The sequence below is a fragment of the Carettochelys insculpta genome, chromosome 16 (assembly GCF_033958435.1).
Source record: "Carettochelys insculpta isolate YL-2023 chromosome 16, ASM3395843v1, whole genome shotgun sequence".
NCBI lineage: Eukaryota > Metazoa > Chordata > Testudines > Carettochelyidae > Carettochelys > Carettochelys insculpta.
In genome coordinates this window covers 11,749,451-11,772,187 of record NC_134152.1, presented here as the reverse complement: position 1 = coordinate 11,772,187, position 22,737 = coordinate 11,749,451, and the positions used below count along the sequence as shown (strand labels likewise).

The 22,737-nt window shown below is 44.2% G+C and overlaps 2 protein-coding genes across 3 annotated transcripts in view; one reads left to right on the top strand and one right to left on the bottom strand.

Annotated features, from left to right (window-relative positions):
- Positions 1–7,066, top strand: part of USP7 (ubiquitin specific peptidase 7) — a 162,538-nt gene extending 155,472 nt beyond the window's left edge. For both annotated transcript variants that reach the window (XM_075011292.1, XM_075011291.1), the window contains exon 31: positions 3,265–7,066. In XM_075011292.1, the coding sequence (XP_074867393.1) occupies positions 3,265–3,371 (107 nt within the window). In that variant the 3' untranslated portion in view covers positions 3,372–7,066. The remainder of the gene's footprint in view (positions 1–3,264) is intronic.
- An 8,719-nt stretch (positions 7,067–15,785) lies between these two features.
- On the bottom strand, positions 15,786–21,166 carry LOC142021710 (LITAF domain-containing protein-like). Its single transcript, XM_075010831.1, has 4 exons — positions 21,091–21,166; positions 19,008–19,067; positions 16,646–16,811; positions 15,786–15,894 (listed from the first exon to the last, which is right to left on the bottom strand). The coding sequence occupies exons 1-4, from the start codon at positions 21,164–21,166 to the stop codon at positions 15,786–15,788; spliced, it is 411 nt and encodes a 136-aa protein (XP_074866932.1).
- Positions 21,167–22,737: the final 1,571 nt, after the last annotated feature.

Genomic DNA, 22,737 nt, shown 5'->3' with positions numbered 1-22,737 from the left:
TAAAAATGTCATTTAAAATTAAAAATAAGCACAAATAGTTTGTCTTGGCCCCTTGTGGGTGTCTAGTACAGCCCCAGTTGGCCAGCTGCCTGAGCCCTGTGCCAGCCTCCAGAGCTGCCCATGCCAGCCGCCCAGCTGCCCAAGCCCTATGCTGCCTTTGCACCTTTGCAGGAGGCAGCTAGCTCCACATGGGTCTTTGCCAGCTGCCTGCTTTTATAGCAGCCGTTCTGGGTCTCCCACATAAAATGGCAGGGGCTGAGAGCTGGAAGCAAAGGCCGGCTCTTTCTTGGGGTGGAGGGAATGATGGTGGGGGCTGAGTTGCCTTGTGCACACCCCCCCCCCCCGGAATTTCTTCAAGCCCCCCAGTTTGGGAAACCTCGGGCTCTAGATTTAGGGCAGGCCTACAGTGAAAACACTGATGTAGCACTTCAGTGAACATGCACAATGAGAGAGTTTCTCCTGTTGGTGTAGTTAATCCACCTCCACAAGAGGCAGTAACTATGATGGCAGGAGAAGCTGTCCCATCAACAGTGTTGTCTGCACTAGGGTTAGAGTGATGTAACTGCATCATTCAGGGATGTGGATTTTTAATATCCCTGAACAATGTAGTTAAACAAATGTAAGTTTTTATAGTGTACCTGGGCTACCAGGTAAAGGTGTACTAGAATGATGTACCCAGCGTGTAGCTCCTTTTACACATGCTAAACAAGTCAAATTCAACCTGTCCTAGATTTTAATTTGACCAGTTTTGCACGTCTAGACAAAGCACAATGATTAAACAGGCTTTTAAAACGTCTTACCTAGAGTTCTAAAACTACGCCTTTAAATCCTTGTCTAGACGAGACCTAAAAAGAATATTGATTTCCTGTCCTTAATCATGTGGAACGTAGAGTCGTGATGTGGGGATGCCTCTTTAAAAGACTTTGATAACATCTGTTTTTGTAATGCACTGCCCATTATACCCAGATAAAAGGGAGTGTACTTTTTCAAAGGGGAAATTATATCTGAAGTGCATGCACACAAACCTTCTTGCAGAAAAAGGTCAGGTGTTTCACACTTACGTCATAACTGTTGGTTGATTAGAATCCAGTGGCAGTCCCTTGTTGCTGTAGGGTTTTAAGCTACCATATTCTTCATTTCACTCCAAAGAACATTTAATGCATTGTGGAAACCTTAAAAGGAACGCTCTTCCATTTGTAAGAAATATATAGACGGTGTTGTAACAACATAACAGTGCATAATGAAAAGCAGCCATTGGCCATACAAACTAATAAATTGGACATCTGACAAAATTCATTTATTTTTAATACTTTCATTACATTTGTAAACCTATTGGAATGACTAAAATCAGGATCTCAGTTGCATGACTTCTTTAAAAATTCCAATTAATGAGTTAATTGATGCCAGTGTACTTTAACGCTAGTAAGTCTGAGGGCTTGTCTTCGTTACTGCATTTTATGAATGCTGCTAAATGGCATCTCCTGAAGACTTAGTACACCCGAGTGGGTTTCCCCACTAACATAAAAACAAAAAAGCAGTCCAGTAGCACTTAGGTGATGAGCTTTCGTGGGGTAGACCCAGTTCTTCAGATCACAGCCATACCAGAACAGACTCAATATTTAAGACACGGAGAACCAAAAATAGTAATCAAGAATGACAAATCAGAAAATTATTATTGAGGTGAGCAAATCAGAGAGTAGAGGGGCAGAAGGTGCGGGGAGGGAGTCAAGAATTAGATTAAGCCAAGTATGCAAAAGAGCCCCTATAATGACCTAAAAAAAATCACATCCGGGTTCAAACCACGTGTTAATATGTCGAATTTGAATTTAAAAGAGAGTTCAGCAGCCTCTCTTTCCAATCTGTTTGGAAAATTCCTCTTCAGTAAGATGTAAACCTTCAGGTCATTAACAGAAGGGCCCACTCCATTAAAATGCTGGCTGACTGGTTTGTGGATCAGCAGTGTTTTTATGTCTGTTTTGTGCCCCTTAATTCTTTGTCTGAGAGTTGGAAGTCTGTCCAATATACAAAGCATCTGGGCATTGTTGGCACATGATGGCATATGTGATGTTAGTTGAGGAACATGAGAGTGTGCCTGTGATTCTGTGAATATCCTGGTTAGGTCCAGTGATGGTATCTCCAGAATAGATATGTGGACAAAGCTGGCAACAGGCTTTGTTGTAAGGAAAAGTTCCAGGACTGGTGTTCATGCAGTATAGACTGTGATTGTTGGTGAGAATACTCATAAGTTTAGGAGGTTGTCTGTAGGAGAGAACAGGTCTGTCACCTAGGGCCTTCTGGAGTGTGGCATCCTGATTAAGGATAGGTTGCAGGTCTTTAATAATGCGTTGTAGTAGTTTGAGTTGGGCGCTGTAGGTAATGACCAGTGGTGTTCTGTTCTTGGCTTTTTTGGGCCCATCTTGGAGTAGCTGGTCTCTGGGTATTTGTCTGGCTCTGTCAATTTTTTTTTTTTTTTATTTCTCCTGGTGGGTAATTCAAGTTTATGAATATTTGGTAAAGATCTTGTAGTTTTTGGTCTCTGTCAGTAGGATCAGAGCAAATGCGATTGTACCTAAGGGCTTGACTATAAACAATGGATCTAGTTATGATCTGAAGAAGTGGGTCTGTCTCATGAAAGCTCATCACCTTATAAATTATTGTGTTAGTCTTTAAAGTGCTACTGGACTTTTTTTTTTGTTTTGATAGTATATAGACTAGCACAGCTTTCTCTCTGTTACTGTCCCACTAGCATAGCATGGTAGAGATGCCACCTTAAGTCAGTTTAACTTACATCGCTCAGTGGGGTTGCTTTTTCACATCCCCAGATGATGCAAGTTACATTGATTTAAATGGTTGTGTAGACAACCTCAAAGTAAATTGCATGACAAAGATGAAGTAGGTCCTCTTATACTTATTATTCCTAGATGGTATTTTTCTTTTCATAGAGGCCCAACATTTCTTTTATACAGAGATCTGTGAAATCTGATGCATTCAGATCTGTCCCTGTACAGTTCAACAATTTCCCCCTTTTCTCATATTGTCTGTAAAATTGTGGAAGAAACAGCTAAATGATGTGTAGATCCAAGGGCGCAGTTTAGTGAAAATCAAAGTGGAATGGTTTCTTTGAAAACATTCCACAGTTTTCTGGGCTGACTCAGTGTACTGTAAGATTCAGGCTGTTCCATATAAGGGGCAAGCAAATATTTTGTGCAAATGTAAAGTTGCTACTGTGTAAGTAAAAGCTTGTTTTTCTTCCCCCCCTTCTAGGCAACATGTCTCATCCAAGACCGTGGCTAGGGCTTGACCATTTCAATAAAGCCCCAAAGAGAAGTCGCTACACTTACCTTGAAAAAGCTATTAAAATCCATAACTGACTTACCCAATCAGTTTGTTCAAGGCAAGGGACAAATACCAGTGTGTGTGTGCACCTTTTTAACAACAGTAGAACTTTGGTACACGTGCACTATATCTGAAGTCTTCAGCAAGAAGATTTGCTGCTGATGTTAATTTTATTTGGTTGAGGCTGTTCAGTTTGGCTTCTCTGTATCTATTGACTGCCCTTTTTGAGCAAAATGAAGGTGTTTTTATAAAGCTTGGATGCCAATGAGAGTTATTTTATGGTAAACATAATGCAAGGCAATTGTCAGCATAATGAGGGAAGAGTTTAGTAGAACAGTTGACATTGGCAAAATATTTGTCTGTAGTACATTTATAGGTGGCATAAGCTGGCTGGCTGCCCTTCCTGGTGTGGTATTCCTCATCACTGCAGCTAGTAAGTCTTATGTTTAGACTCACATCAGATTTATTTCCTTCAGTTATACTTTAAATGACATTTTTGTGCATTTGTAAATGCAAAAAAAAACTCACATCATCAATAAATAGCAATCTCTACTTCATTGTGTACATTGTTGGCACTTATTCGGGATTTTTGTCTCCTCCAGCTTCATAGGATCCTTTTTTAATAAACTAGTTCCTGTTTTGTTCAGTTGATACCTTGCATCCCATTTTGCCAAGCGGATGCTCTGGGTCCTAAAAGATATTTGGGTATTTTTATTAAATTTAAAAACACTGACAAATACTGTTAAGGTTTACTATGCTGCCTTTTGACAAACAGAATGACACTCAGAGTTGGCAAAAGCAGGTGAAAGGATTATAAATATAATTAATTTAATTGAAATGGGTAGAGCTGGGGAGAAAACCACAAGAAATATCCTTTCAGCACAGAGGGCATGCTCACTAGTGTTTAGTAAGCTGTTGACTTTGTAAAAAAAGAGAAAAGAAAAAAAAGAGAGAGAGAGAAGGAAATTGTATATTTAATGACCCTGTACAACTGAACACTTGGAGGTTAATTTTGTTGAGTGAGTCTGCAAGTGAATTTCACTGATGTCGATATTCATTGTGTGTAGTTTTATTTCAGTCCCCAGACTGCTTCCTTTTATTTTGGAGCTAATGCCAGCTGAGTGTCTAGTTTTGGGTGCATTACAAATAGAATCAGCAATTCACACTTCTAATTTTACATTCTTTTCCAGTACTTTTTGTTTCTGTAGCCGCAGTGTACAACAACTCTTCCTGTATATTGCCTTTTTTGCTGGAAAATGTTGTATGTTGAATAAAATTTTCTATAAAATTTTATTTCAATGAGTGATGACATGGAGGTTGAAGAAGATTTCTGCTCTCCCTGGAAGTTTGGGAAATGTTTTTATTATAATCAGGCTGTACTGTGATACTGAATTTTTTTTCTTTAATTTCGCTATTGACACCATATAACCTGGGTTTGGTTGGTTTGGGGATGTGGGAAGTTTTTTGGGTTTTTTTTTGGGGACTCTTTTTGGTTTCTTTTCTTGGTGTTTTACCTCTAACTAGTCACACTCTAGCTTAGGAAATAAAAAAGTATTCCAGGAGGGAGCCATGTATCAATAAAATGAATGAAAAAAATATTTTACTAGTTTGTTTGTAAAGCTGTAGTAGGGTCTTTGTAGTAGACTTGACTCTGCCTGCCTTGTTTTCAAAAAAAAAAAAATGTGGTCCGGATTCTCAAATCTGATATAAATGGTGTAAAGTAAAATCTGGAGTCTCTAAAGGTAAGCTCTCAATAGATTGTTGCTGTGGTGTGTTCCTTGTATTCATAATCAAAAACATTCTTAGCCTCTTACTTTCATCAAACATACCAATAAACATTTAGTAGGGGTTATGTACATGTGATGGCCTTTATAATTTTTTCAGAGATTGATTATGGCTGTTGTTAAAACAGAAGGAATGCTTGGTTTTGAGCTAAATCAATAGAGGGTTCCCCCTCTTTCAGTTTTCAACATTTAAAATTTCATGCTTCTGGTTTTAAATGAGTGTGTTGGGGGATTCTCTGCTTTTTGTAATTGTATGTTGCGTTGTTTTAATTATGTTTTATTTCCAATCAAGGTAAACCCACGTTTTATATTAGTTTTGTCTTCTGGTTTATCTGTTTCAGGTGGATAAAAGTGGTTTAAATAGCCTGCCTTGACCTCCTTTTAATTGACGTTTGTTTTAACTGGTGAGGGCTATGCTTACAGAGCGCACACTTGTATTTTAGATAGTCAGTATCAGGGTTTGTACTCAAAAATAATTTGTGCCATCCAAAAGTAATTGGCATTCTGTATTTCTTGGATGTAACGTTAGTATAGGCTAGTACAGCATAAAATACATCCTGCCTCTTGAAGGTCATTGAGCACAAAGTAGTGTCTTGGAGCTTGGCCTGTTTCAGTAGATATCGCAAATAATAAAACAGCCATTTCCTTTTTGCAGCAGTAAGGTCTTCGTGCATTTTAATGTTAGATCTATTGTTTTATTTGCTTCACTGTCATCTGCACCAGTTTTGAAAGGAACCCACATATTTTAGGCATTGTTCCTTCCATCTTCTTCTGTCACTGGGTTTTCACAGAAGATTTGGCGCACAAGTAATTTGTTACTTAAAGTGGAAAATTGGAAATTTTGAAGGTGTGAGTATTTGAAATAATGCTCTGAAGGGAAAATGAAGGTGGAGAAAGCCTCTCAGATAATACCTTTTGGTTAATTAATTTTAAGAATTTACAGTTATACAATGTAATTTTCAAAATAAGGATGATTTCAATTTTGAGTCTTTATTTTGGATCATAGTTGAGCTGGGCTGGAGCAGCCCCCGTCTGCAGCGGCCTGCTCTCACCCAGATGGCACAGCCCCTGTCAGCTGTAGTCTTAGGCACACCATGGGGTGAGGGCGCTCCAGCCAGGCTGGAACAGGCCTGGTCCTGGCACACCTCTAGCAGGGGCACTCCAACCTAGCCAGAGCATCCTCCATCCACAATGGGAACAGCCTCCCCACCAGGGTCCCAGCGGATAGGGCTACTCCAGCATGGCTGGAGCACCTCTGCCTGTAGTGGCCCTGCAGCCGGCAGGGTTGCTGCTCTAGCATGCACCAGTTAACTCTAACTGATAAGCCTCATCTGTGTAGGATGAGTCTTACTGGCTAATATTTAACATCCATAAGCTGAAGCATTATAAAGGCATTAAACCAGGTAGCAAAGCAAGAAGATGTCAAGGATCACATTATTACAGTGGGCAACCTAAATTTCTGCTGTAAACCATGGAAAAATATTGCTGTATATTTATGTAGTGCTTTTCATTCCAAAGGATTCCAAAATGTTTATCAACTGCATACGTGCAGCACCACAGAAAGTGTCACAGCTGGAGTTGTGTGACAAGCACACTTAAGTCATGAGGATGGCTTTAGCTGGCTCCACCAAGCAAACCCCTATTGGTCAGGCAGGATTTTTGTTGACAGACATGCGTCGTGAACTACGTGGAGCTCAGTGTACTGTATCTACCTCAGCCCTTCACCCCTCCGCGTTACCACTGCTGGAATGTGAACCTGTAGTTCCAGAGAGTCTAAAGTATTTCAGACATGAGGCTTAGACCAGTCAGTCCTGTGGGTTTTGTGCTGGCTGTAGTTGTCACTTTGTAGATCTGAGGTGTGCTGTTTTTGCTACATAGCATCCTTCTGATAGAAAAACTATTTTGTAGGAACTGTAAATAATGTAAATAAAATAACTAGGATAACACTGAACCTGTCTGTGTCACTCATTTACGCCTGTATTAGGAATTTAATGACCTTGAGTCAAAAGCTACTGAACTGCTCAAAACTCACAACTTGGTCTTGATGGTAGACTTAGATTTTGCAGGATGCACCACAGTCCCTTGAAAAATCTGAGCATTTCTTGTAGTGTTTCTGTCAAAAAATAGTCTGTGATAAATAGGTAGTGATGGCCAGAGGATGGACATGGCCTTTTCACAACAACTTCTGAGGTTTTGATATATGTTTTTTTATTCTACATCGGAACAAAATCAAGCCCTCATAAATGTTCTGAAACCTGGACTTTTCAATGGTGGTTTTGTTTTTTTGTTTTTGTTGTCAGTTTTTTTTATTGGAACTAGCTCTTTGGTTTGAAAGGGGGTGGGTTTCTATCCTGGAGATAAGAGCACTGGCCTGGCACGTAGGAGTCCCAGGTCCTCACTTTGCCTAATGCAAGGGATTTGAATGTACATCTCCAATATCCCAGTGCCCAAAGCACTAGAGTGTAGAGTGCCTCTCTTAAATTTCTCAGTAAAGGATTATTCAAAGCAGATCTCCATGAAATATTTCTGTTTAGCATCAGCATATTCCAGCCAAGTTTCATTTTGAGCTTGTCTTCACTTACCCAAAGATGGATGCTCCAGAAATCAGTCTCCTGGGGTTAATCTTAACAGGTCTAGTAGGGACACTCTAAATTGATGACTGATGGCACTCCCCTTGGCCCCAATACTTCACCAGATCATGAGGAATAAGGAAGTCAACAGGAGTTTTCTCCTGTCAACCTCCCACAATGAGGATGCCACAGAAATTTGACCTAAGGTACATCTAATCTAGAGACGTTATTCTCGTTGCTGGAGATGCAGATCTTACGTGGACCTGCCCTTGGGTGCAAATGCTCCAATCAGCTCTGGAAAATGGCTATTCTGAGTCTGAAATCAGATGAGAGAGATCCTGTTTTTTCCCCAGCTGTACATAGCCCTGGGGTGGGAAAACAGCCCCAAGTCCCAGCTGATTAGTAGAACATGCATAATTACAGCCATCAACATGTTTTCAGCTGCCCTTCCTCTCTCCCCACCAATCTTACTCTCTGCAGTAAAGATGCTCCTAGGTTTCTCTTGCTAGCGGTGCAGATGGGGAAAGAAGAGAGGTTTAGTGCTGAAGTCAGGGCATTCCCATGTCCGTATACCCCATCTCTGCAGAACAGGGATCGGGAAGAGGAAAAGAAACAGTGGAGCTGCTCTAGTCTAAAGGCTGGATGGTAAGTGACTCACTCGAGAGTGCATCACAGGGAGACGACAGAGTATATCATGCTTTTATTAGAAACTTGCCCAGCAGCAACCAGCACACAACAGTGTCATTGTCACACATACCAGTCTGTACCCACACACAGTCACACTCGTATATACACTTCAGCACACAATCTGTGTCAAAATCTGTCTCGCACACGAAATGTTTCTCACTCTTTTTCTCTCTCTTTCTAGACCCCACCCCGACCAGTACCAAAATTTGGGGAGTGGCCCCTCTGCAAAAATTATTGCTCACCCCAGTGTAGCCTGTTGAGAGGGAATAACTTTGAAGCAAAACGAGAAGCTAAAACTGTTTCCTCCTTCACAAGAGTGTTTTGTTAAGGGAGAACTAAGTCACATTTTGATTGTCTTAGGTACATCTCACTTGTGAAAAGTCTTTTACTAGCTCATAGGTTATTGAGTCCAGTCCCCTGCACTCACAGCAGGACCTATCATCATCTCTGACAGTTTTTTTTTGTTTGTTTGTTTAATGTATTTGCCTCGGATTCCAAATTGGCTTCCTCCAGGACTGAGCTAGTAACCCTGGGTTTAGCAGGCTGGTGCTCAAACCACTGAGCTACCATCCTCCCTAAGGGTGGCTGCTTTTGTCTGGTGAAGCCTGTGCTGTTAACAGGCAAGAAGACGTATCTCTAACCAGCAATCCTGGAAGTGAACTGTTCTAACCTTGAGCCTGGATCAGTGACTGCAGCCAGGGAGTAAAAATCTCTCTATTAGCAGAAGACCTGTGAGTGGCAATGCTATTTCATTCATCTGGGTACCATGCAGCTTCCTAAAGGTGCATTTTTGTTCCTTTCCTCTTCCCAATAACCTCATCTACGCCCCAGCTCCCAGCTGGAGACCCCTTCTAACATCACAGCTGTTCATTGTTCAGACACAAAGTTGATTGTTAAGCATGAGTTGTTCTGTTCTTCATTGGTCCCTGTCACATAGACCACTGACTGCTTTTGAATTTTAATGTTACCAGTTGAAAACATTAGTGCCTCATTACCTTTGAGGTTCTGGCCCAGAAAGACAAAGTGTCTAGCTCAAGGTCACACAGGAACTTTGTGGCAGAGCAGGCAATTGGACTCATGTTTCCTGATTCCCAGCCTGCTGCTATGGCTACTAGGCCTCCCTGTCTGCTGAATGACTGAGTGAGAGCATCTCAGCTGGTTTTGATGCTGATCTGAGGACCAAGAAGCTGGAATTAACCTTCACTTTCCTGTATGCTCTTCTAAAGCTTTACGAATGCTTCATGATGGAGTAAGCAATAGACCATATGTGCAGTGAGAAACTATGACCACCTCTGTCATGGACTGTCAGGGAAACAGTTAACATCCTTTTCCTGTAGAAAAGCCACAGCTCTCTGTGCTCACTGGAGGCAAAGTCAGGAGGGAGTAAAATCAGGTGTAGGGGATCTAAAGTCTGGCTGCCTTCCCTGCATTCAGACTGAGGCAGAGATATCATGTCCATTCAGTATCTTCTGTATGTCCCGTCTTCCCAGCCTGGCCTGCGGTGGAAACTATGCTCCATTTTCTGTAGAAGGACATTTTAGAGCAGTGTTGGGTGTTTTTCCAAATGTCATTTGCTACATTGGGGTTCAGGGATTTGGCTGGAAGAGCGTGAGCAGACTGAAGAGGGAGACAGTGGGAAGGGGGTGGGGCAGGCGGTGGGATCTGAGCAGAGCAGGGGGTGGTGTATGGACCGGGTCACAGGCTGGCGATCTTACCTCCCCAGGCAGCAGCTTCACCCACGGCCCCTGTTTGCAAGCCTGTTTAGCATATGCTGAAAACATTTGCCCTTGTAAAAGCATCAGTAGGCAGGTGTGGGGAAAGATCCTTGAGCAAGGAGTTGTTTTAACTGTAAACTCCGTTTAAAAGCATATTAAAAATTACCATCAGAATTACAACATCCAGTAATTAACAGAGAACATTCCTGAACCACCAGGGGGTGGTTGCCACTGGGTGTGTATGTACAATAGCGAAGCTTCAAAAGGGAGTGAAATTCAGGCCGGAGTATTTCCCCTGACATATTTCTGAGACGAGGTACAGGAAAGTGAAGGGAGGAAGTTACTCTGCTCTCCATGTGTTAAGTCCTTCATGGATCTGATTCTTTTATTCTTTCTGTCCCCAATAACACCCAGCTCTTACATAGCCCTTTGCATCTGTAGACCTCAAATGCTCTAGAGTGGAAGCCAGTGTCGCAATCCTCATTCTACAGATGGGTAAACTAAGGCCATCTCTTGCTGAGAGTGTCTCAGCAGATCAACAACAGAGTCAAGATCAGACCTCAGTGCTCCTGAATCCCAGACCAGTGCTGTACCCACACTGCTGCTCTAGCATGTAGCGGAGTTGTAGACAAATACTTAATGCAAAAGGAATTGGAAGTAGACGTGAGCCCTCTTTAGAATGTCCCAAATCTGTCTCTCTGCTAGTACTGGGCCAGAACTAAAACCCCAGATCTAAACTCTGATATTTTGTTCCAAACTGACCTTCTTGGCCCATCTTCATTCCTAACACCTGCCTGCAGATGGATAGAATATTTAACTCACCTGTGCCAGTTTCCCCATTACCAGTAGCATGGCTAATGCTGCCTGCCTGCCTCCAAGGGATGTGGACATTCAAACTGCTGAACAAAGGGTCAGCGCTTACTATCATGTCACTTGGCACCTGCCATCTGCCTGGAGGCAATTGAATGGGTATCTCTGCCAGCCTGGGAGGACTGGAGTGTAACAAGTTGCCAGGGCTGTTAACCCTGCAGACATGACAGGCTCCATGCTGCTCCATGTCACAGCCCAGTTTTGTGGCTCTGGGAGGCAGACAAGTGAGGTGCTCTGCTTGCTGCAATCTAGTGAGGTTTTATGCACGTTAGTGGACTGAAACTTGACATGTGAATTCTATTCCTGGCGTTAGAACTGGCTCCCATGTGACCTTGGAAAAGTCTCTTATGCCAGGACTACACTAGACCTTAAAGTCAATTGTAGATACATAATTCTAGTGATGGCAAACGCGTAACTAGAATTGACTTACCTACAATCAACTTACTTGGCTGTCCCCACAGAGGGAGGTTGACAGGAGAAACTCTCCAGCTGACCTCCCTTACTCCTTGTGAGTATGAGGGTCAACTGCCATCCCCAGATAGTTCGATTTAATGCATCCCCATTAGGCACATGAAATTGAACCCTGGAAGATTGACCCTGACTGGGTCATATTAGATATTGGGTGCATTAGGAGGAGCATGTCCCGCAGATCTAGAGAAGTTGTTACTTCCCTCTGTTCGGCACTGGTGAGGTCGCATCTGGAGTATTGTGTCCAGTTCAGGGCCCCCAGTATAGAAGAGGTGTGGATGCATTGGAACAGGTCCAGTAGAGGGCAACAAAAATTATTAGGGGACTGAAGCACATGACCTAAGGAGAAGCTGAAGGATTTAGCCTTATTTAGTTTGCTGAAGAAAAGATTGAGAGGTGATTTGACAGCAGTCTTCAACTTCCTGCACTGGTGCTCTAGAGTGGATGAAGAGAGGCTGTTCTCAGTGGTGACAGATGGCAGAACAAGAAGCAATGGTCTCAAGTTGGAGTGGGAGGTGTAGGTTGGATATTAGGAAAAAACTATTTCATCTGGAGGGTGGTGAAGCACTGGAATGCATTACCTAGGGAGGTGGTAGAATCTCCATGTCTAGATGTTTTAAGTCCCAGCTTGACAAAGTCCTGGCTGGGATGACTGAGTTGGGGTTGATCCTACTTTGGGCAGGGAGCTGGACTCAATGACCTCCTGAGGTCCCTTCCAGCCCTAGGATTCTATGAGTCTAGGATCTTCTGGGTAGTAAAGACAAACCCTCAGTTTCTTTCTCCTCTATATGAGAGGGAACTAATCTGTCTTTTCTCTCTTGTGTGTTTAGAAGAGAAGGTTTCTGAGAGGAGAACTATTCTATTGTATATGTATACAGCCCCTTGCACAAGCTCTGATGTCTGTGGGGCCTCTGAATGCTCCTGTAATTCTAATAATTATTAGACAGCATTTGCACATTTCTGCTAAAGCATATCTGGGACCGTCACTGCTCTGCAGGACTTAAGAATGACCAAAACATTTACAAGATCATGTTGGCCTTGTTTATGCAGTTGGATCCAATATAGTGCTCAGGTGCAAGACAAAAGATGCAGCTTGCATTATTTCAGTTCCTCAGTCAAACTGCCCCACTGTGCATGGGCTCAAGCTAAGTAGGATGGACTCAGTCATGCTGAGTAACTAAAAGGTATTTTTTAGATCAGCCGCTGCATACTGCATGCACAGTGATTCCTAAGTGACCAGTAGCTGACAGGGTTTGACACCCCCACCCCCTGCTGTGAAGACAAGCAAAGGGCCATTGGAGGGGTGCATTCTGCATCTGTCTCATAATTGTCACGCTTCTGTAGCTGTCGGAGCAGACTGGCACTTTGAGGAGGAACTGTTCCAGCTCATCTGTGCCTCATTAACACAAGAGGGCCTACGAAGAGAGGAAGGGAGGGCCTACCAAGAGAGGAAGCTGTGGCAGATTCTGCTGCAGAATGCAGAGGTTCCTGCCAGAGCCCCGTAGCCAGAGGGAAGGGATTCGGGGCCAGGGAGCATGTAGAAAAACAGCTGATAAAAATGACTGGGAGCTTCTGTCGAGAGAGAGCATAGGGGCTCGCTCCAGGGATGCAGGCCTGAGAGTGGCCACCCAGAAGAGAGCAGGGGGTGTTTAAAGGAGCCCAGCGTGTCTGAGGGCAGAGCTGTCCTCACCTTAGAAACCTGAAGCCAGAGGGAGGAGGGGCCGTGCCCCATGGGAGACTGGGGCAGAGTCTGATAAAGCCGGACCTTACTGGGGCCACTGCTAGTCAATGCCAGGGTCTGTGGACTTTCTGGTTAGCCTGAATAAGGAGGAAGATGAGGGGACGATGGGGGAGCACAGGAGGCGCTTCACAGGCAGCTGACCCTGGTATGGTAGCGTATAAACATTTTAATGTTATTCGTCTGAAACATTAAATCTCCCCCTCCTCCAACTTGACATCTTTGGCTTAAGAATAACCCTTCACAGATGGGGCCTGCAGGGTAAATAATACAGCTAAAGACTGAAACAAATCAGATAAAGTTCATTTACACCCAAGGAAGAACCAAGCAACATAATCAATTCCACCCAGAGGTGAGCTGCCAGCAGTCACTGACAACCAAGGCCATGGACACAGGAGAGTCCGATCCCAGACCTTGGTGTGTGGGCAGTGGACAAGCTGGGGTTCAGCTCAGCTTATGTGGTGCATTTCCTTTGTGTTGGTATTAAACCTGCTGCCTGGACTGTTGGAAGCATGGAGGGAGAGGTGCTGAGCTGGCTCTTCCTTTACCTTTCAAACCTCTAGTGGGTAAGGAAGACCTAATACCCAGTCAGTGGGAGTGGAGGGGAATCGATGCCTCCAGGGGAAGATCTGGCTCCGAATGGGAAGTGTGAGGTGGTGAGAGGAAGTTTTTAGAGGGACAGTTATTACTTTTTCTTGCCTATAGGTGTCGCTTCTCCCCCACCCTCCCCTCCTTTGCTTGCTGTTACTGGTTTAGCTGATGCTGTTGTGTACATGAGGTAGTAGGTGCAGTGTCAGTCTGCCCAGGCCTCTACAAGACACGATGGAGATCACAGAACCAAGAGAGACAGGGAAATGCTGCTGGAATTGTTAACAAACAGAAGGTTTATTTCTGTCCATAAATAACATGGTCGGCAACCTCAGTTTCGTAATCCGTCATACGAGTAGTACATATTTAGTTACAGTACAATGCAACCCAGAATCCCCAGCCCAGACTGGGGCCTGCTGTTGCTGGGTGTTGTATACTTCTAAGACATTTCTGCTCCAGAGCTTAGAGCAGAAGACTGACTGCCCTGTAGTGGCTGTGGTGCTGCAGCTGTGCTGCTGTAATAGCAACATTTCCTACAGCGATGTAAGGGGCTGTCTGATTAGCGAATCCACCTCTTCTTTGGACCTAGCTGCATCTGCAGTGGGTCACCTTAACTGTGTCATGCAGCACAGGGAGTTTTTCACACCCATGAGTGTGGTAGCCTTGTTGACCTGAACTTTAGACCTGACTAAAACAGAGGCCAATAGCTCTTGATGGGTCAGAAATTAAACTCTGATCTAAACTGTATATTTCTAAACTTTCTAATAAGTGGAGGGTTCATACACATGGGAGGTGATGGGAGAAGTCACATCCCACTCATGTTCCACCTGGGACTTTAAAAATAGATACAGTAGCACCAAAATAATTACCCACGGGTCAGATCAGAGCTAAAGGCAACAATATTCAAACAATGAAATAAAACTCGTAAGGCATGTCGACAGGAAAGTATTTCTAAAGGTGTCTGCAAAAATACAGTGCAGCAGTCTAATATCCTGATGCTGACAAACCTCAGGAATTCATTGCAAGGATTGCAGCCAGCTGTCACATATTTCACAGAAGGAAATCAGTCTAGGAGTTCTTATATCAATAGCAAAACAAAGTGAATTGGCCTTGAAAATCTCACTGGCTTGACTTTGCTTTCTATAGCAAATGGTGCTATGTGGAGCCCCAGAGTTCCATGAAGTAAAAATAAGGGTTCCACGAGAAAATCCCTTACAGTAACATCTTACAATTTTTAAAAATCATGTAATTAATATTTACGCATTTATGAATTTTATTAAAACAATTGTCATTTGTGTTTGCCACCATAAGTGTCTCTGTGTAATGCCAGCTTAGTCCAAGAGTAGGGACGATGGTGTCACTACTCAGCGCTGTATGCACAGTCAGTGGTGCAAGCACCTGTTATATACCATATGTGGAAAAAGTGCAGCATCGGTGTTGACTCTTGGGAGAACCTTGCCTAAGACCGTTCCCAGTGGAGAATGGTAATCCCTGAGGGGGCAGCACAATTTGAGAGGTCCCGCCACAGTACAGAGGGGGAGAGGTGGAGGAGAAGAAAAAAAGAATGTCAAAAACTGCCCCACACCCTTCCGACAGCTACCAACACCTGCCCCTTCAGTGGTAAGACCTGTGGCTCCAGAATCAGGCTGATCAGCCATCAACAGACTCACAAATAGGAGGGTGACAGGAAGACATCCTACTTGTTATCGAGTGACTGCCAAGAAGAAGATACACCACTCTAAATCCCTGTACTCATGCTATTAAATTAAATGTGATTTTTGTTTTTAAATAGTAACAGAGGGGTGAGTTGTTTCACGTAGTTGATGGATCTCCATTCCAAACAGCTAAATGTAGTGCCTGTGCAATTAAACTAAATGTTGATCTCATGACCTTGTTTAGCATTTGTTTATTATTATCCTTACTTATTTGTGGTCTACTTTTTCATCACCACATGACTGTTCTTAGGGGTTCCACTTAATTCTTTCGAGTTTAAAAAGGTTCTGTGTCCAAATAAAATTGGAAAACACTGCTATAGCCTATTGTATCGGTAGATATGAAAACGGCAGCTTGGGCAGTAATGCTCTACATCCTTGAACCTTTTCATGAAGAAAGGGACGAAGCAGCAGCCGAAATTGCACCTGGAGCAGAATGGGACATAAGAAATGTATACAGAGATGTTAACCAGCATGTTAGGGCTGACTTCTCACCCTGCTGCCAGCTTCGATTCACTCTGCTTTCAGCATGAGTGTTTCCGTTTTGATAACTTCATCATGCACTTCTACCCTGGCTCTTCTGTCGGTACAAAGACGATTTTTGTCCCAGTGGTATGGACATAAAACACTTTGCAGAGACAATATTCAAGAGTTACATTGAGGCACGCTCCTGGGAGAAGGTGGTTTTGAAGCATCGCACCAGCAGATAATCTAGCTGGAATGGCTCAGGCCGGCCTGGTCTCTGGCAATGGAAACAGCTCATCACAAAAGAGGCTGAAAGCGGGTGCAGTGCTTATTGTTGGAGTAGAGATTACATGGCCCTGCTTAGATACCCACAGGAGACCCTACTGTTCCGGGAACTGCATGAGAACACGGCGAGCTCTGACGTGGTTCAGAAAGGTGGACAGGGCTGTATGAGCTCTGTCTGTTTAACTGACTAAGGGGGCATTGGCATAATTTAAATCAGCTCTGACTTGCATCCCACATGACCACACTGAGTGCATGGCAAATACACTCACACAGTGTATGTGGGACTGCACTGGTATTGTTTTGGTCACTGGGGAAGGGAGGGACATAGCTATGCAGCCCTTAGCCTCTGGTATAACAATATTTGAGGTGGAATTAACCATTTAAAGCTGGTCCTACAAAGAATCTCCAAAATAAACTCAGTGCTCACCCAAAACAACACATGGCACTGCACAGGAGGAAAGTCAGTTTACCCGGCTTGTGGACAGTCTCTGTGGTAATGGGTTGGCGACAGCTTGGACATATTGTTGCTGTTGGCTTGTCCATAAAGAGCCCCGTTACAATGACTGGAGGCTGAGACACCACACAGACTGTTTCTAGGAATAAATGAGAAGAAATAAAATGCAAATCAGAAGTATACCCATTATGTTTCGCTGACAGGGTCCAGAGTGACCTAGATAAATTGGAGGATTGGGCCAAAAGTTATTTGGTGATTCAACAAACAAGTGCAGAGTCCTGCACTTGGGATGGAAGAATCCCATGCATACAGGCTGGGGACCAACTGGCAAAGTAGCAGTACAGCAGAAAAGGACCTGGGGATTACAGTGGATAAGAGGCTGGGTATGTTCCCTTGTAGCCAAGAAGGCTAGTGGCATATTGGGGTGCATTAGGAGGAGCATTTTCAGCAGATCTAGAGAAGTTGTTGTTGCCCTCTATTCCGCACTGGTGAGGCCACATCTGAAGTATTGCATCCAGTTCTGAGGCCCTCAAAGTAGAAAGGATGTGAATGCACTGGAGCAGGTCCAGCAGAGGGCAACAAAAATTACTAGGGGGATGGAGCACAGGACCTATGAGGAGAGGCTGAGCGACGCGGGCTTATTTAGTTTCCAGAAGAGAAGAGTGAGGGGCAATTTGATTGCAGCCTTCAACTTCCTGAAGGAGGGCTCTGAAGAGGATGGAGAGGGGTTGTTCTCAGTAGTGATACATGGCAGAACAAGGAGCAATGGTTTAAAGTTACAGAGTGGGAGGTGTAGGTGGGATACTAGGAAAAACTATTTCTCCGGGAGGGTGGTGAAGCACTGGAATACATTACCTGGAGGTGTGGTGGAATCTCCATCCCTAGAGGTTTTTAAGTCCTGGCTTGACATGATCCTGGCTGGGATGATTTAGTTGGGGTTGATCCTGCTTTGGGCAGGGGGCTGAACTCAATGACCTCCTGAGGTCCCTTCCAGCCCTTGGATTTTATGGTTTCTTTCCTTACTATTTCCCCACCACCACCTTCATTTCTATAGCTGGATAATCAGTATAAATAAGACCATCATTCAGCTGCTCTGTTCTAAACACCAAAGAGTTAACCTACGTTGACTTCAAATGTACTGAAGTTTGCTTGGCATCTTCTTGTTCGGTGTGACATGAAAAGGGATGTGAATCCCTGGGAATGTGGAAAAAACACTCATTGCACTTTTCAGGGAAACCAGCAAGTTCTGACTAACCGGGCTGCTGCCCACCACCATGCTTGTTTGTGTACTGTAGCAGCATTGCCAACCTAGGCTGGGTTTGATAAGTGTCTTCCTGCCCAGGCTTGCAGAACTGTGGAAAAAATTGTTTGAAAGTATTCATTCAAGTTTCCGAACATATCCTCTGGTCTCCAGTTCTGTTTTTCTGTGAAAAGTTACAAGGCGACGTTTGCAAGCAATCATGTCTGCAAAGTAGTTTGTCAGCAATTTCTGCAGAATATTAATTAATATGACACCAAATTGGTAATCATGAGTATTTGCACTAGAACGCTACATCTAAAAAGTTCCTCTCCCAAGCCTGCTGAGTGTCTCACATGGTGTGTTTCTAACGTGTGATTTAGACAGTTTACTGTACAAATATTGACTGCTTTAGCCATACAATGAAAGCTCCCTACCCAATCACACTGGTGATCTCTCCTGTCCAGGATGCTATCTCCTACAGGAGAGTGCTAAGGTTCAAACTAGCAAGAGTGCAACATAAGCCTTTGGATTGCTCAAAGAATAAGCTTTCCAGCGAGTGTGCCTTCCTTCCACTCATTAATGAGTGGCTGGCTTGTGCTTCAGGGCATGCGGGTTTGCATCCTGGATTTTAAAATAAAATTGTTCTTACTATAACTGCTCATGTGCTCTTTAATTAAGGCAATGTCCTAAACTGACCTGCTGAGAGAGAGAATATTATCATGGTCTTAGAGATAAAGACATTCTGCCAGTAATGTTATCAATCGATTCATTAATCAGGGGCCAATGCACACCCCCAGAGAAGGTTTGGAAGTCAGGCTGCATCTTCCGTTTTTCCCCAAATGGGGCATGACTATGACTCTCTGCCTGATCAGAGTTTGGAGTGCTCGTGGGAGTGGCTTGTGTGGAGAAGGAGTGATGGGGACAGAAGCACTGACGGTTTCTCCGTAATTTTTATAAATAGGACTTGGGTCTAGGAGGATATCTGGGTGCAAGTACCCTGCTCCCACTGCAACACCTGCAGCTCTTGTTCTGAAGCAGAGTGCTGTATGCTGGGGCTCTGAGCACCTTTCAGAAACAAACATTCCTGGTACTTACCAACAGGAGTAGGTGGTGTCTGGCATGAATAAGGTGGGGCAGAAGGGCAACAAGAGTTCTCTGAAAGGAGAAAAGAAAAACCCATATAACAGTGCGCAAGCCACTGCCCCCAAAACGCCCAGTTGAAGTCTTGGACAGGAGTGGCTTGGAAAGGCATTGCTACGCTGTGGCTCACAAGAGTCGTGTTAGCGCTAGATGTAGTACAGGCCATGGAACCACTGAGACCTGTGGAAGACACACACAGCCAGTTTGATTAATGGATTGTAAGGCCAGAAGGGACCACTGGGAGGATTTAGTCTGACCTCTGTACTTGGCCCCTCTGCGGTAGGCGTGCTGGCTCAGGTAAACTGATGATTCAGGTCCTCATTCTATCATGAGTGCAACAAAGGCTGGTTACTGCCCTTGTTACTACTTATTTCCATTGCTTCTCCCAGGGAAGGCATGTGGATCAGAGGCACAGTCTGTCTGTACCTCAGGGCTCTCTGCACCTTTGGGGGTCCATTGGGCCTGCTCAGGAAATGAGGTCCTACTCTGGCCAATAAGTGTCAGCCTTCCTGGAACTAGCCCCATCCGACTGCCCAACAACAGAGCTGGCCAGAGGATGGAGGAGAGAAAAAAGCCCAGTGCTGGCAAACAATATCAGCACATGGATGCATGACCACAGGTTAGACCCTGGGCTGCAGTTCAGAAGTAGCCAGCACAGTTCAGGGTGGGGAATGCAAAGGTGTCCAGAGCTTCACATTTTCTTCTGACCAGGCTGACTGTGTGGTGGGCTCCTTCCCCGGCGTCAAGACAGGAGATTGAGCCTTCATGTTTTTTCTGTGCCCTCTGGCCTTCTGATGGAATCTTCCATAGCCTTGTGTGGGATCCAGTGCCTGGCATGGAGCTGTGGAAAGAGCTTGCAGGGGCTACAGATTCTGAAGTCAGTAGTGGCTGCGCTGGTAGCGCCATATAAGAATATGGAAGTGACCTAAAGGTGCTTTGGGTTTGTTGTTAAGCAGGAGGTATCGGAGGAGCGTGTAAAGCACCCTTCAGGTACAAAGGGAACAAGATGGTAGGCGGGAGCTTCAGGAAACTGTCTTCAGAACAAAACTGAACCTGATTGATCCACATCCCTCCATGTACAGCTACAGCTCAGCAGAAGACTTAGGGTTTGCTTGCATAGGACACTCAGGCACCAAGACAGGGTGTGACTGTACAGTGCACTAGCTACTCGCTGCACAGTAATGTCTGGTATTAATGTCCCAATCTGACCTTTACAGAAGCAGTTTTTTCTCTTGATATTCACAGCTCAACATTAACTGCTGGTAACGGGCCACATCCCCCCTGACAGAATAGACCTTGTCAGCTCTGGCCCTCCCCTTGACTGAGACTCCCTCTTTAAATCCTTGTCTGGAACCCGCCCCTCTCCCCACTCATGCATCTGATGAAGCGGGGCTTTGCCCACAAAAGCTGATGCTCCAAAATATGTTAGTCTATAAGGTGCCACAAGACTTCTTGTTGTTTCTGAAGATACAGACTAACTCGGCGACCTCTGATGTTTATCTGATCAATCATTGCTGGCTTTCCAGCTTCCTCTGCTGATGTCCAGTTCGGGTTCCTTTTTGTGTGCACTCCATGGGTGAGCATTGTGGGACACAGAATACCCCATATGTCTGTGATCTTAACGATGGATGTGCAGTTTGTCAGGAAGATGTCTAATCAGGACCCAGTGGAGAAGCCGCTGGGGGCCTCCATTTAATCCTCATTCCCTTTGCTGCTGGCCTCTGCTGACTGTCATGCCATTGAAAAGCGAGCACCCCTAAGGCGCATGCCTGCTCAGAGACACCACTGCGGGTGACTTATCCCCAGCAATACAATCCAGCGCCAGCTATGCTAATACAGAAAGGGGGACTCTGGGCAGCAGGAGAGGTCAAGAAAATGTCAGTCAAGTGACACAACATGTTACAACCTGAAGAAGAGCCTGGATTTAATTTAATGGGCATGGGCACCTCCTAACACCATATTGGGAGTTGTCCATTAGCACATACAACATTAGCCACCAAGAGCACTTTCTGAAACTTCCACAACAGAACCCACCTACCGTTCAGTGCATAGGGTGCTGAGTTAGCTTCAACTAGAGCAATTGGAGTGGTATCATCTCTCTTCTCACACGCCATCTCTCCGGTTCACCTGCAAACAGTGGCATGAAGGAAAATTGAACCCCAAGTTACAACCAGCCCCCTGAGCTCTGTTAAGGACTTTCCATAAACAACCAGACCTGGGTCTTTGAACCTGCAAACTAGAGAACCCTTAAGCTGATGGCATCTTTATATAACAATCTTCACTAAACTCAGTTTATATTTAATGTGGAGGAAGAGGAAATACACACACTTAATTTAAAAGGATTTTGGAACCTGGATGGTGACGAAACAGGGGAGGTTGCGTGTTCAGCACACAGGGCTACACACTGCAAATGCCTGAGTTTTAATCCCCATCCTGACATAAATAACCCTGGAGCCTTGGCAAAGCTACCTAATCTCTCTGCCTCTCTTTCGCCAGCTGTCAGATAAAAACACCTTATAGGCATGATCTCAGACTTTATCAGTGAAAGCATGCAAAGCATTGTGGATGGGCAACTCTCATCATTTTTATAATAGAGTTATTTCTATTTATTAATTCTGTATTGAATCCAAATCTCACTCATCAAATGAGTCACAGCCAGGTATGTACATTCCAACGTCTAACTTCTAAAAGAGAAATACACTCCCTTCCTGGTAATTACTGGGTTTCTTTAGAATGTGCATAGATTACAGGAAGCCCTAGAGTTCTTATCAGAAACTCCATGGAGCAAAGCTGTGTCTGTAGAGCTACTCAATTGTTACGTCAGGACTGTCTCTGAAATCACCTCTTACATTATTTGCTTAAAGGATAAAAGGGAGAGAGGAATAAATGGCATTTTTGTGACAACTAAAGCAAAACCTCCCCAGAGTGTTACTTTTAAAAAAATCCACTGAGCTGTTGGTTGTCCAGACCTAGAAGAAAGTCTTGTGTGTCACTGGAACAGAAAATTTCCCTTCTCAGCAAATGCTGTGTCAAAGTATCAGCCCTTTTAAAAGGGTTAATTAAAGGTGCACATTTTTCACAGTAATTAGAATTATTCCCTGAAATGAATGATCCAGGGGTGTGATTAATTCTCTTTCATATGAATTCTTTAACGCATGGTTGGAGCTGCCTGCTTATTTTGTTTGGTTTGGTTTTAAAGATGCTGTTATCAAACCAGCTGTATAGAATCATAGAATCCTAGGGCTGGAAGGGACCGGAGGAGATCATCTACTCCAGCCCCCTGCTTCAAGCAGGATCAACCCCACCTAAATCATCCCACCCAGGACCTTGTCAAGCCAAGACTTAAAAACCTCTAGGGATTGAGAATCCACCACCTCTCTAGGCAACACATTCCAGTGCTTCACCTCCCTCCTGGTGAAGGAGTTTTTCCTCATATCCAACCTACTCCTCTCCTTCTGTAACTTCAGACCATTGCTCCTTGTTCTGCCATCTGACACCACTGAGAACAGTTTTCTCCATCCTTTTTAGAGTTCCCTTTCAGGAATTTGAAGGCTGCTATTAAATAGCCCCTCTGTCTTCTCTTCTGTAAACTAAACAAGCCCAAATCCCTCAGCCTATCCTCATTGGTCATGTGCTCCAGCCCCTGAATCATTTTTGTTGCCCTCTGCTGAACGTGCTCTAGCAC